At 47.2% G+C, this 15,264-nt stretch overlaps 1 protein-coding gene across 8 annotated transcripts in view; it reads right to left on the reverse strand.

Annotated features, from left to right (window-relative positions):
• ABLIM3 (actin binding LIM protein family member 3) overlaps positions 1-12,783 on the reverse strand; it is a 136,977-nt gene extending 124,194 nt beyond the window's left edge. For 4 of the 8 annotated variants that reach the window (XM_027546006.1, XM_027546005.1, XM_027546004.1 and 1 more), the window contains exons 1-2: positions 12,618-12,783; positions 12,138-12,237 (exon numbers count right to left, since the gene is read on the reverse strand). In XM_027546006.1, coding sequence (XP_027401807.1) covers positions 12,138-12,150 — 13 coding nt within the window. In that variant the 5' untranslated portion in view covers positions 12,151-12,237; positions 12,618-12,783. Of the gene's footprint in view, positions 1-12,137; positions 12,479-12,617 lie in introns of those variants that run through there. The other 4 variants (XM_027546010.1, XM_027546008.1, XM_027546007.1 and 1 more) reach the window with 2 other exon arrangements.
• Positions 12,784-15,264: the final 2,481 nt, after the last annotated feature.

The raw sequence follows: 15,264 nt of genomic DNA on the forward strand, positions 1-15,264 counted from the left end.
CCAGGGAGATCTTCCTAAATAATGCACAGCTCTGAGGAGGGGCTCACTGCTCGGCTCGAAACCTCTCATGGCTCCTCATTGGTCACAGACTGTAACAAATACTCTCCAGCCTGGCATGTACAACTCTCAAAGATCTGATCCTCACCAGCCACCCCCGCCCCCACCTTCTTTCCTCACTGTCCACCTCCTCATACTTCATAGATAACCAGACCTGCTGACATTTCCTGAAACCCTCTGTTTACTTTGTTTTTGTTTATTTTACCCTCCACACCCAGCCATGGGTCTGGGATGCAGAACTCGTGCAACAAGCGAACGTGGAAGCTAGCCTGCGAGAGTGGATGGATAAGCCCATCAGGAACGGCCTTCTTCCCCATCCAAGCTATCTCTCAAGATCTGCAGTGAATGCTACCTTCTCCACAAAATAGTCCCCGGCTCTTTCAGGGGAATCTGGCCTGACTCCCTCTTCACTCTTTCCTGCTCTTTCAACAGCCAAGAGGGTTTTATTGTATTACAGTCACCCTTGCTCGTGTATGCCCCTGGGTGATGCTGGAAGGAGGCTGTCTGAGGTCACATTCTTTCCTGTGCATCTCTAATCCCTCAGCACCTGGTACATCGCCATGCAGAGAGCAGGGATTTGTCATTGCCCTAGTGAACAGGAGAGTAGTGCTGGGACATCCAACAGGAAAAAGACCAGCCACCCCAACCTGTACTTCCCCTTCACCCCGTAACTCTCATCACAGTAAAATGGGGAAAGACGGTGAAGAGGAGGAAGCAGGAAGGAGGGAAAAGATCCTTGGAGTTGGCTCGATGTGGTTTCAAATACCTGCTCCACCACCTCCCAGCTCGTGTGACTGAGGCCAGGAGACTGTACCTCTGAACCTCATTTCCCTTTTATGCAAAATGGGAGTATTTAATAGTCTATGTTAGATCCTCCCATTCACATATTCATTCAAGGTGTCATTACTTGTTAAATATGAGATTTAGGACCAGAGACCTGTTTTCTGAGCCTTGGTCTGCCCGTCTGTAAAACAAGGATATTATTAGCATTTACCTCCTAGGTCTTCTGTGAGGGTTAAATGCATTCATGTCTGTGAAGACCTTAGCACCGCGCCTGGCACACAGTTAATGCTCAGCCAACATGAACGGTCACTGGCGGCCATCACTTTGTGCCAAGAGTGGTAATGAGTTTGGAGGACTCAGCAGTGAACAAAACAGGCCTGTCACAGAGCCATCATGTGGCTTATAGTCCAAAAGGGGATAAGAGACAGAAATGACAAGCCAATGGCTAATACAGTTACCAACAATGGTGAGTTCTGTGTAGAATGGTGAGAGTCCATGTAACACGGGTGACCGTCCTTACATACAGAGCAGGGAAAGGCTTTGCAGGATTGTTGCAAGAATTAAATAAAGAATATTTGTAAATAATTGCACTCAGATAGGCTATAATTGGAAAAGAATGTCTCTTGATTAGGAGGAGGAGGAAAAATGGGTCTAAGGCTCAGGCATTTCTGATGGGGCTTGAGCTTCTCTTTGTTCTGACATGTTGCCTCCTAGGTCCCTTTTCCCTACCTGAAATGGGCCTGGGCTCTGTTTCTGCCCTTTGAAAGAGGAATTTATGGTCACTCGAGGTTCCCCTGCCCTATATTTCTGACACTATGGGCAATTCTCCTTGCAGAATACCTCATACTGACTGTGAAGATATCTAATTTTATGGTTGCTTTAGATCGTCCTTGGACGGGCAGGGTCTGGATCCCTGGGCTGCTTCCCCAGATTTCAAAAAGCAGCAGCAGACCTCGAGCTGGCCCTGGCCCCGCACGCTGAGAGCAGCTTGCTGCGGGAAGATTGGCACTTGGTGGAGTGTGCTTCAGGTGCTTAAAATAGATCAACTGTGTCATTAGACCATTGCAAGGCAGTCCTTTCATTGGCCCTGCTGGTGCGGGTGAGGGCAAGAGATAACAGCCCATGGAGAAAGACCTGTGCCTTGCACAAAATCAAGCAGATCCGAGGAAAAAGCTTTTGAAATGATACAGGCAGTAGAGAGTGGAATTCTGCCAGAGAAGGGGGTGGGGCTGTGGCACGAGCACACAGCAGTAACCACAGCACAGGGAGCAATAGGACGGCAAAGTGGAGCCTGTCTGGACCTCTTGTCTGGCTGGCGAGGCACTCAGAAAGAAGGCTAACACTTCTGGATTGCAGGCCACAATCCAGTAGCATCATGTGAAATCACCAAGGGATCATCTATACTCTCTGGGGGACACAGAACCAATGTGTGGGGCTGACTCTGGAGGATCCCCGCTGCTCCTTCAGGGCCCTCTCCTCAGGGTGTTTCAAGTCCCTCCACCATTGCTGGGCATGCTCCACCCTGGATACAATGCTCAGACACAGCCTAATCAGGGTTCTGCAGAGCAGCACTATGACCCCTCCTGCCCCTTGCAGCCTGGAATCACACTGTCCAGCAGCCCACATGGCTCTGACGCCTGCGACTGAACTTGAGCTCAACCCACCCCTCCCCCAACCATTTACTCCAGTGGCTGCCATGGCTGGTGCTGGGGACACTGGGCAGTGATGGCAGCTGAGGAAGGAAGAGTTTGGGTCACATTTGGGAGGTAGGAATGACCAGATGTGGACCCAGACTGAACACAGGGGAGTGGAGGAAACGGAAATGCAGATGAGGGCTAGTTTCTGATTACTAACTTCCTTACTGGGTAAATGCAGATTCTAGCAATCAACTGGGACCACAGAGTAGAAGAAGGTTTCTTTTTTTTTTTTTTCCCCCCATTTAAAAAAATTTTATTAAATTTTAGTTTGAATTTGAAGTGCCTTGGAATATCCAAGTGGGCAACATAGCAGATGGTCATAAAGATGAAACTAAGAGAGATCTTCATAAAGGAAATGAGAGTGGGCTTTTCATTAATGAATTAAATCATCAAATATCTTTTGAGCAACGACAATGTGCTACGTACTGTGCGTTGCTTTCTATGAATAATTTACTATCCTGATTTCTTCCAGAGAAATGAAGAAAAATCTGGTCTCCACTGAAGAAATTTTGTTGGCATTACCCAATTTCTCACCGTTCTTTCTCAAGTAGGCGATCCCCATCATAACAGAGAGGTTTTATGCAGCCATTCTGGGTCAAGGTGTGACCTTTCAGTAATCACCCCTTAGCTGAGTGGGTGTATAAACTGACCTTACAGATACGGAGCTCATGCTGTCGACTAGATGTCCTCCACTGGACCAGGCATGTCCCATATGTCACAACAAGCTCTGGAACAGTCCAGCCTCCCAGGGTCCTACTTTTGGGCTGATAAAGGCACCCAGAACTGGGACCAGGTATCCAGAGCTGCTTTACTTTGGTCTGTGCCCATCCCCTACTAACAGATTCCTCTGGAAGTGAAACTGACCTCTAGGAGTTGGGGGTGGGGCACTGTTTGCCCAACTGTATCCAAAAGGATATGATATCACCCTCTGGGAATGTGTCAGCTGGGGAAAAAAGGCCATGAGCAGGATCTGGCTCACTTCAAGAGCACTTTATGGCATGGCGGTGTTAATCAACTGCTAACTCGAGATAGAACTTTCTCCCATGATGAACAATATGCTGCGGTTTTCTCATCTCTGTGTTTGATGTTATATGAGTCATATACTAGACTAGAGTTTAAAAAATTCAAATGCCTGCATATAAAATAGATAAACAAGCATTTACTATATAGCACAGGGAACCATACTCAATATCTTACAGTAACCTGTAATGGAAAAGAATTGGAAAAAAAAAAATATATATATATACACACACACACACATACATGAATCACTTTGCTGTGTACCTGAAACTAATATAATATTGTATGTCAACTATATTTCAATTAAAAATAAATTCAAATACCTACAGTGGCAAGGTAATAGAAAAGTATTAAGCTGTCCTTGTGTGACACCTCTCTTCCTATAGAGGTGGCAACTATGGCTCTCTAGAGAATAGTACATGCCCCCTCAAGGCAGGCAATTCTACTGACTATTGTCTGCCATGTAGGAACAAAGGGGCACGGATGCCAGGTCTTTCAGGCTGTCCTTAGACAGAAGCTAGAAATCCCAATTTTGATTTCTGAGTGTTTGTAAATAATTAAAATTCACTGAAAGCCTGGTGTTGGGCACATAAAACATATCCTATCAGGCAGGCCACCAGCTGGCCCCTTTTGCTGACCTGTATGATCCACGAAGGCAAGGACCATGCCTATTATATTTACAGCTGTGTCTCCAGCAACATGCTGGGTGCAGGGTTGGTGGTCAGTAAATATTTGTTGAGTGAACAAATGAACAATCTAATTCTTGTTCCCCTTCTTGGACATTCCTAGGAACCAGGCAGACTGAAAAACAATTCCATGACTATAAATTCTGTTTCACTGCTAAAATGCTACAGCTGTGCATAATGACCAAAATGAGGGGTAAGGTGGGGAGTGTGCGTTTTGCAGAGAGACTGGAATACTGAGTCACCACAGTCCTCTTTTCTGGGCACCTCCTACGTGTGATCACTCCCTTCAAGCTCTCCGGGGCAGGCTCTATCTCTGCTGGTTAGAGGTGGTAAAATTAGAGCTTAAACATCAAGACTAGGTAGACAACCAACTATCAGCGTCCTACACTAGCCCCAGGGTGTGGCTGGTATTTGGGAAGACTGATCCACAGGGAAATCCTCTCCTTGAGGAGTCATTTACTTAACAAACGCCTTATGGATTGAATTGTGTTTCCTCAAATTTATATATAGATGTCATAACCTCCAGTACTCCAGAATGTGACCTTATTTGGATATGTGGTCTTTACAGAGGTAATCATGTTAAAATGATGTCATTAGGGTGGGCCCTTATCCAATGAGACCTTATTGGATAAGGTCCTTATGAAAAGGGGAAATTTGGGCACAGAAATACGCATAGACAGAGGCGATGTGAAGAGACACAGGGAGAAGACAGACACCACAACCAAGGAGAGGGGCCTGGAGCAGATCCGTTCCTCACGGCCCTTGGAAGGAACCAACCCAGCAGAAGCTTTGATTTTGGACTTTCAGCTCCAGAACCATAAGACAATATATTTCTATTCTTTAAGCCACCCAGTTGGAGGTACTTTATTACAGCAGCTCTAGCATAATACTATTTTTATTCATTTTATAAACACTCGCTATATACCAGGCACTGTTTTAAGCAATTCACAACTCTTAACCTATTTATTTTTTATAACAACTCTATGAGAGAGGCACTATTACTATACCCCTGTGATTATCACTGGAGATGAGAAACGGAGGTACACAGAAGGCAAGTGATTTGCCTAAGCACACACAGCAAGGAAAGGGCAGGGCTGGAATGTGGACCCAGCCATCTAGGTCCAGTCTATGCCCTTAAGAACTGCAGGAAAACAATTTAACTGGCAAAGCACCCAGCAAGAGGTGCTTACACACTTCTGGTTGTTTTCTGTTCTTTACAATGGTATCTGGCTAACGCTGGGTATTGGCCAGTTGTTCACATTCACGACACCAGATGATATCTCAGTCAGATAAGGCTTTTTCCAGAGAGGAATGAAAGAGTTCAGAACTGATATCACTTCCTTTATGCAATGCAAGTACTCTTGAAATCACATTGTGATTTGAGAGATGTGTTATACTCATTTGGGATGGTTTAACATTGTTCCTTATATTATTCCTCTAACGCTCCCTTAGCCTCAAGTGGTCATTTGTCAACAAGCGCTCTATTCATTTAGGAAGTACTGTTTTATTTTTTAAAATCTCTATTCTTATAAAGTATATAATCATCTCTACTCCATCTATTATGCGAATTTAGAATGTCATTAGCGGGCATCCTCCTGTGCCATTTACAATAGATCCTTTTCTCTAGAAATTCTTAGAGTTCCTGATGTGAGCAATGACATGAACAGAGGGAGGTCTTGCTGCTCCTGAGCTGGGTGTCTTGGATGCTGAAATCCCTTGCCTCCCCAGGTCCACTCTGCTCCCTCTCTACCCTGGGAGGCTGACTACGGTGGGGGCTCAGCTGCCTTCCTTGCCCTCTGGCTCCTGGTTGGATTGGGTACCGTAGGAAATCCAAGGGAGGAAGGAGAGAGAGGTCAGGATATTTATTCCCCTGGTTCCTTCCTTGGGGTGTTACCATGAGCTGCCTGCCTGCCAGGAGCAACAACTCCCACCAGACAGTGCCTTCCCTACAGCTGACTGGGTCTCTGGCTTCTTTTTTTTTTTCCCTCTTTCAGTCTGGGGGAAGGTGTGGTAAGAGTAGTAAGGGCCACTGTTTCTAGCCTCCTAGTCCTTGGCCATCCTGGCTTCTTGTTTATTTCTCTACATCCTTCTCACATATTTGCAAAGGCTCCTGCTTAAATCCCCTCAAATCACACATCTGTTCCCTGCCAGGACCTAAGATAGACTCCTCTTCTTTTTCACCCTATAACTCAATCAGGTACAAGGCCATGCGGACTTCATTCTCTAAAGGATCTTTCCCCTTATTTCTATTGTTGTAATTACTCAGTCACCCAGTCATTTCTGATTCTTTGCGATCCCATGGACTGCAGCATGCAAGGCCTCCCTGTCCCTCATCATCTCCTGAAGTTTGCCCAAGTTCTATTCTTACAGCCACTCAAATCCTGGCCCTCAGACCTTTTCAGAACTAGGTTAATTATCTCTCATCTAGGATCCTACCTTCCTGTCTTGCCCTTTTAGACTCATATACAATACCAGGTTAATCATTTTCCTGAAGGTTTCCTGAAAGCCACGGCTCTCCTGTGTGTTGAACCCAGTGATGGCCACAATACCAGCAAAACAGGCTAGTTTTGAACCAGAGGGTTTGGCTCGTATGACACCATCATTTCAAAACTTTGCTCTATTCAGTGGCCAATGCAACTTCAGGTTCAACTTCATTCCCTGAGACCTACCACCAAGGAGTTTCTCATGCTATTTCACTTCATCTTCACAACAACCCAGATAGCATATTCAAAAGCAGAGACATTACTTTGCCAACAAAGGTTCGTCTAGTCAAGGCTATGTTTTTTCCTGTGGTCATGTATGGATGTGAGAGTTGGACTGTGAAGAAGGCTGAGCGCCGAAGAATTGATGCTTTTGAACTGTGGTGTTGGAGAAGACTCGTGAGAGTCCCTTGGACTGCAAGGAGATCCAACCAGTCCATTCTGAACGAGATCAGCCTTGGGATTTCTTTGGAAGGAATGATGCTAAAGCTGAAACTCCAGTCCTTTGGCCACCACATGCGAAGAGTTGACTCATTGGAAAAGACTCTGATGCTGGGAGGGATTGGGGGCAGGAGGAGAAGGGGACGACAGAGGATGAGATGGCTGGATGGCATCACTGACTCAATGGACGTGAGTCTGAGTGAACTCCGGGAGTTGGTGATGGACAGGGAGGCCTGGCGTGCTGCGATTCATGGGGTTGCAAGGAGTTGGACACGACTAAGCAACTGATCTGATCTGATCACAACAACCCATCTGGCACTACTGCCAACATTTTATAATCATAAAAATTTAGGTTGAAACATGATCTATCTTGTACAAGATTATAAAGAGAATACATGATAGATGTTGAATTTGAACTCAGGAATCCATACCCCAAAGCTTAGGATTTTATTACCCCAGTGTGCTGTCTGCTTATCCCATGACACCTTTGTGAGGTTTCTATGACTCTTTTTGCTCTCATCAACAAAACAATGCTCAGATATGTCTGACTCTTTGCAACCGCATGGCCTGTAGCCCACCAGTCTCCTCTGTCCATGGAATTTCTCAGGCAAGAATACTGGTGTGGGGTGCCATTTCCTACTCCTGGGGATCCTCCCAACCCAGGGATTGTCAAACCACGTCTCTTGTATCTCCTGCATTGACAGGCAGATTCTTTACCACTAGTGCCACCTGGGAGGATTTCAACAAAACAAAGCCTACTCCAAAAAAGTAGCTCGTTGGCATGCCAATCCATAATAACAGCCAAGGAAGAGACCATCAGGGGAAGCCAATGAAGGGAGAATGGCTCTTGGTACCATTTTATGTGGTATGCAGGTCACTCTCCAACTTCAAGGATGAGCCAGTGCTGGCTTTGTGCCCAGGAAAGCCATCGCCTTCAGGAGCTCTGGGAACTCCAACCCAAGTGAAGCACAGCATTTTATGACACACGGAACTAACTCTGGTGCTCAGGGCATCTGATGCTCTGAGGTCAACTCAGTCTCCCCTGGCTTTGATTCCCAGGTCTTGGGAACTCCTGGGGCCAAGACAAAATGGGAGACACTGACAGGAAATAACCAAAGATTCATTGTTGCCTAAGAAAATGCACATAAGGTGGTGAGGCCTTTGGGGCTCTGCGGATTATGGAGAGCAAGAGGTCTGGGACCAGACTTTCCTTGCTCTGTAGGGTCAGGAAAATGTGACCACAGGTGTGAGTGTGTGACACCAGAGACAAGGTTCTGAAGGAACAGGAGGAGAACATCATCAGGGGAGTGTTAGCTGGACTGGGGTCAGGGTGGGGGTGAGGAGGCCAGCCTGGTGAAGAGGGGTGGTGGGCAGAGGGGCTGGTGCTAGAGACAGGGAGCCTTCCCGGAGGTGAATGAGAGGAGGTGGACATGATGGAGCTGCGGAGAAAGTGGATGCATGTGTGGATGAGCTGGGGCTGTGAGCAAGGCTGGGCCACGGGGGACTCTGCAGGCCTTGCTGAGAGGTCTCCTCTCACATCTTAAGAGCAATGGGATGTGTGTTTTAAGCAGAGGGTGATGCAGAGAGTGGATGGGGCACTGAAGTAGGCTGGAGTGGGTGAAGGGAGACCAGTTAGGAGGCTGCCTCAGCACATCAGGAGTCAATTGACAGATCCCTGGAATTAGGCTGGGTGTGTGCAGGGGGACAGAAAGGCTGGAAGGTAGACCCACCTCACAGAGCCCAAGGTAGAAATGATGGCTCTGTTTTCCCTAAAGTCCTTGGCCCATGGGGGCCACGATCTCAGTACTAGCCCTGGGTGTCCTGCTCATGCCTTTGGTGTTTTGTTCTCTCTGCAAGGAGACCTCTTTCCCCTTCTCTTATTGGTTCAGATGGCTGGAGCCCACCTGTTGCATTCTCCCAGGCCTGGACCACCACCCTACTCTACATCTCCAGAACTACTGCTTTCTCTCACAGCAGCCCTGTTTTGCAGCATGCTAAAGCTCAGCAAGTTTCAGAAGAATTCTGATGAAACTAAACCAAAATGTACTCTGAGGAGTCACTGACTGGGCACTCCCCTGTTTTTTTTTTTTTTTTAAACAACTGAGACATGTATTTCTTATTAATAAAAAATTTACATATATTTACAAAGCAATCTCTCACCTTCCTGTCTTGTCCTCAAGATCCCATTTCTACGTTCCTTTCAATTTATGACAAAGGTGTGACATCTGAGAGGTTGAGTGACTTGCTTGCTAATGTCATAAAGTCCACAATGGTAAGAACCACAGTGACTACAGCAGTGACAATGACAGCCTGGCCACCATCGCTGACACCTTGCCAGCTATGTTGCGGGTACTGCTCTCTGAATTGTACACGACACATGAACACTTATCTCCATTCCATGTGGAGGAAGGTCCCATCATTCCCATTTTGCAGATGAGACAACCATCCCGAGGACCACACAGCCAGCAAGTGAAACCACAACTAGAACCTGGGCCCACCTAACGGCAGGGCTCGAGCTGTCTCAACTCTTACACGCTGTCCCAAGCTTATACAGCCCATGCACCTCTACTCCAGATAAGTGACCAGCAATATAATAAGAAGCTCATGATCTGCCCCCATCTCAACGGTGACATTGAACAGTTGATTAGGAATGGCACACACTGTTGATAATGTTATGCGTCCACGTACCTTTCACAACCCAAAAACTAGCCACATGACTTGATGAAGACTGCAAAACTGGAGCAATAATGCTCATTTGACAGGATGGATGTGAGAGAGGTGCAGGTGAAATGTGTAGCCCAGTGGCTGGTAGAGTGAGGATTCAGGAAGTGAAAGTGCAAGGAAAAAACCGAGTGACAGTTTCTCTTAGGTTCAATTTCAGGCATGAGGATTGAGTTAAGAGTCTCACATGGTAATGGGGCGAGCACTTTTGCTTACAGCAGGTCACCCCAAGGGCCACATGCCCATGCTCTGTCCCTGTGACCCCATCACACCATCACTTCTGCAAGGTCTGATTTCTACTCTTTCCTTCTGGAGGCTTCCAGGGTGGGGAGGAGCCTCAGTGATGAGGGAGCCCGGCCCCAAAGCCCTGAGCAGGAGTTTCTCCACAGTTTGCCTCCAGGTAGCCCTTTAGAGAATCACTTCCTCATAGGGAACCTCAGGGACCCGCAGGCTGCCTGAGTCACTCTGTTTATTTTCCCCTGCTCCTGGAAAATAAACGCGCTCTCCCCACTTAGAAAAAGTATATGAGGCTGGAATGGCATTTTTGTTAGTCCTTCTCTTCTGCAGTACTCAATTCTACTACTTTTTTTTTTTTTTTAAAGTAAAATCTATTTCCTTCTTTAGGGGATACTCAGTGTTGCTAATGGTACAAGAGTTTATGATTCTAAAGAGAGAAAAAAGCAGAGTCTGTTGCTTGTTACCTTCTTTCTTAGTTCCTTGAAAAATAAATGAGCCATCTTTCTCTTCTGTCATTTAGTGAGAAAGGACTCCCATAAATACATTTTTCCCTGCCTAGAGATAGTGAGAAGTGACAGGCACTTCAGATTCTTACTTGTCTGAGAGCACAGATGGATGCAAATTTGTGGCCCACTAGGTGATCGGTTCTACCTAATTTTGCTCTTTTCCTGAGCCTCAGGTGAAGCCTCAGCCTTGTTTCAGACTGTCAAAATCAAGAAGCAAAATTCTTGGGCTGTAAAAGGCAGAGGGAGTCCAGCTACACTTGCCTGCCTAGCACAGCTATGCAATACACAAAGGAAGACGGCAGAGAGATGACTCATACAAATATATAGTAAATAAATATATTTCATTTCCATCTCCCTGGCTTTGTTTTCCTCCCCTGCATGCCAACAGCCTTGAAATGGAAGGAGGTTAAGGAAACCTGATTTGGTGTCAAACACAGCCTCAGAAGGTACTGATTTTTATGACCTTGCTTCTCAGCTGTAGCTTTTTTAGAAGGAACTTGCAGATTCTTAGACTAGGAGAAGCTCAAATTCAACCCTTCTCATTTTACAGATGAGCAATCGGAGATCCAGAGAGGAGAGAGCCAAGTCAAAGACCCAGGGAAGTGAATGTTCCTAGGCGTTCTCTGGTTCAACAACCTCACATGCTGCTAAACAACCCAGACAAGTGAAGCTGGCCAGGAGGGGGATTTGAATCCAGATCTCTCTTTCAGGGTGGTGCTCATGACACCTGCCCCAGTGGGTGCCCATGGTCAAAGGTACTGAATTGAAGAGAAAGAGCTTAGGCCTCCTTGTATCTCTCACTGCATTTCTCAGCAGCTGAGGCTCAGCCCAGCAGTAAAATGTCTGGTCCTGCCTCTGCAGAGCAGTTACTGCTTCTGGCATTTTAGAAACATTGGCTAAAGGGCTTGTCTCTTTTCTCTTGTTCTCAGGATGGCTAAATGCAGCCTTCAGGTATGTGAAAAATATCAGCCCTAGGTCCATGGGGCTGCTTGCGCGCTAGAGCGGGATATTTCACAATCTCCATCCAGACCCAAAGGTGGCTTCCTGACGATTTGTTTATCAAACTGCTCGTTCCTATCCCACAGTCTGCCCACACCCACCCACCCACCAGCCCGAGGCCAGTCTCCCTGCCTTTTTCCAGCTCCAAGACCAACAGGGCCTTCCTCTTCTTTCCAGCTGTCTGCCCGGAGGTCTCCTCTGAGCCCCCTCAGTCAGACAATGGCTACACTTCTGCTTCCTAGGCCTTCTCAGGCATTGCTAGAAGGAGACAAGCAGCCTTCCCAACGGAGACAAGTGGCGCGGCCAATAAAACATTAGCAAATACCATGAAAACCCGGAGCCATATCCCTGTGCTCGGGAGGGAGCACAGAAAAAACCGAGGAGGAGTCTGGGGGCATGTGTCCACCCCGTGCCAGGCTTCCTTCCTCCTTCCAGGCAACCCCAGCGCCGGCTCCTGAACCTCCCGCCCCCACCCTGTTCCCATGGCAAAGAAGAGGAGGACCCACTTACGGCTCGTGTTCATGATGATGCCTTTGCACTGGGTTTTTCATTCAATACGGAGACTCCAGATGCTTTTTAAATCTTCGGATCTTTCGACTTCACTCATCACCTGGGGGTGAAATAGTCCGGTGTTAGCTCTGTATCCTCAGGTGCCCTCTCCCCTTCTGCTGTCCCTCTCAGTCTGGGCTGTAGCCTCTGGCCTTGAAGGCAAGTGGGCTAATAGCTCAGGTGAGAGCAGGGAGGAGGAGGCAGCAGAGAGGACGCGGGCGCCTGGGTCCGTCCGCTCCTGGGACCTGACTGCCCGGCAGAAGCGGGGCCGGCAGCGCCTGTTGGCGCGCACCCCGACTATTGCAGCTCACAGGCTCGGGAGCCCAAAGGGGGTGTGGACCACAGGGAGGCAGGGCGGGGGCAGCGCGCTGGGTGCCGGGCTCTGCTGGGCAGCGCGTCCCCGCCCGGCGTCCACGAGCGGCGACCCGCCCCGGGACCCACCTCTCGGCCAGCGTCGGGAGCCAGAGGCCCCTGCCCGGGCCCCTGAGACCAGTTCATGAATCCTGGTCCTCGTCTGGGGTCTCGAATTCTGAGGCGAGCAAAGCGAAATAGGAGAGCTCGACATCCATGATGCGGGCTCGCCGGGTGGCTGCGCGGGGGGCGCGGCTGCTCGCTGCTGCCACCTGCTGGACGCGCCGGCGCGTGTCCAGGCCCCGCCCCACCCGGGCTTCTCTCTGGGTCCTGAGCTGTGAAGGGGAATGGATGGAATCCTGTGTCCTGGGGCGAACGAGGGGGTGCTTGAGCGTTGCTTCCCTCCCTCGATACTCGGGTCTAAGAACTAGACAATGGCAGGAAAATAGACCCTCCATGAGAGGGGCTGTGGAGAAAGGATTGGCTTCGCAGGAAGCCGGTGTTCACTTCCAACTCCGCTTCTGACCAGCTGGGTGTAGTCTGGTCTTGAGCAGGTCGCTGCTGGCTTTGCCTCGTGTTCCTCAAGGGTAGAAGGTGGGGGCTGGACAAGTGGATAAGAGATTATGGGTTCCTCCAGTCTCCTAACCTCTGTCCCTACCTCCCCTTCATACCCCTTATCACTGACTCATTTGTTACATTTTTTTTTTTTTAATATTATCCCTCTCCTCCATGAGAATTTTAGTTCCATCGAAGTATGGGTCTTGTCAGTAGGGTTCACTGCCAAGCCCTCAACACCCAGAAAAGCACATGACACATAGTGGGTATCAATAGATATTCACTGACAGACTACCCCAGTCCTTTCTGCATCTAGTATCACTCAGTCCTCAGAATAGAAGGTCCAGAAAGACCTACTTTGAAACACTTCCCTGTGTGAGGCAAGTATCAGGTATGAACCCTAGTGACTCAGACTCACTGGTTGACCCAGTTTTGTGTGGCCAAATGTTTTTTTCCCCTGTAGTTAGTTTTTGCAGGTGTGTATTAAAGAAACCTATATTCTGATTCTGCTGGTTAATTCAGTGGGATGAGATTCTTGACATGCCTCTGACTACTTACCCTGTCACCTTTCTGAATCTAGTTCATGGTCACAGAACCATTTCTTTTGAGCATAGAAAAACAAGGCTGAGAGGACACACAATTCCTGTCTATAGAAGGTCACTGGTGTGTGTAGAATAAAAAAGCTGCGAACCACTCACACCCCCGACTTGCAGACAAGAAACAGAGAGGCTGCACCACCTGCCCCAGACACACAGCATCTGGTGGCTGAACTGTACCAGATCTTCTCATTTCTAGATTGGTCCTTTGTGAGAGAGAGTCAGTGTACCAGATGCTGAGATGCCAGGATAAAGGTAGGTAGCCACCCTCTTAAAACTGGGGAAAGAACACCTCCTAGATAAATACAGTGTTTCTACCTCACCCCCTGAGATGTGATAACAACAAAAGGATCTTTAGATAAACTGAAGGGTCAATGGATTTGAAACACCTTGGGATAGCTTACTAGGAATTGTTGCCAACAGAGGGGGAATAACCCTAACCTCCTCACAATTTTGTTTGTATAACAATCACCTGGAGATCCGCTCTGCATGTTAAACAAGGATCCCAGGTGATTCACATACCACTCTGCTATGGAAAAGGCCTGGGATAACTCTGAAAACACAGTAGTGTTTAATAAATACGTAAGTGATTCCCAAAGATCTCTTTAGAGACCCCCTACATTTTCAGATTGTGATTCTTTATTCAATTCCCAAGTTACCTGTAACTTGCTCTGTTCTAAGGCTTGGAAAGAGATCATTTTTCACCCTGGGAGAAAGTTCAGCTAAACTTAACATGTAAAATTAAAAAGACTATTCAGTGAACATATTTAGTTATCACCCAAAACCTCAAAGTTCAGAACTTTTCAGATTTACAAAGTCAAATAAAAACATGTCACTCATTCATTTATTCACTCAGGAGTCATTTATTGCCTACTTTGTGCTAGGACGACTGAGCGACTGAACTGAACTTGTGCTGGCAGCTGGGGTAGAAGAAGACAGACAAGACCCTGGCCTCCTGGAGCATAAATCTTTTGGTAGGAGTGAGCAGGACAGTAATGAACTAAGCCAAGTATGAATTAGGTAAACCAGATGGTGGCTTGGTTAAGAGCCCAGGAGCAAATTCCAGCCTGGCTGGTTTTCAATCTCAGCTCCATCACTCACTAGCAAGAGACTCAGCCTCTATGAGCCTCAAATTATTCATCTATAAAATGGTTATAATATGGTACTTATCTCACAGATTGTTGTATGAAAATATTCAGAGTAATGCTAGGCAAATGAAGATGATATAAGTTAATTATTAATATCATCCCTCACTTATACCTACCTTCAGAGAGAGTCCTGTCATTTTCTACTTTTCCATAGAGTGATGGCCATGAAAATATGCCTCAGAACTTTCCAGCTAAGGAGGGGCTTAACTGACCAGTTCTTCTTGTTTGGGTTGCTTTTTTAACACTACACCCATCTGGATGCTGGTGAATTCAGCTCTTTGGAGAGACCATTGGTCCACTCTAAAAGCCCCAATTACCTTCTTTTGGGGAAACAATCTTATCTTTCTTGCACAGTTATTAGGATAGGAAGAAAAGGGTTAAAAGAAGCTTGAAAAGCTATACCAGTGAGGATGTCCATAACAATCGGAGGTAGCCGGG

The sequence above is a fragment of the Bos indicus x Bos taurus genome, chromosome 7, assembly GCF_003369695.1.
Source record: "Bos indicus x Bos taurus breed Angus x Brahman F1 hybrid chromosome 7, Bos_hybrid_MaternalHap_v2.0, whole genome shotgun sequence".
In the NCBI taxonomy this organism is placed as follows: domain Eukaryota; kingdom Metazoa; phylum Chordata; class Mammalia; order Artiodactyla; family Bovidae; genus Bos; species Bos indicus x Bos taurus.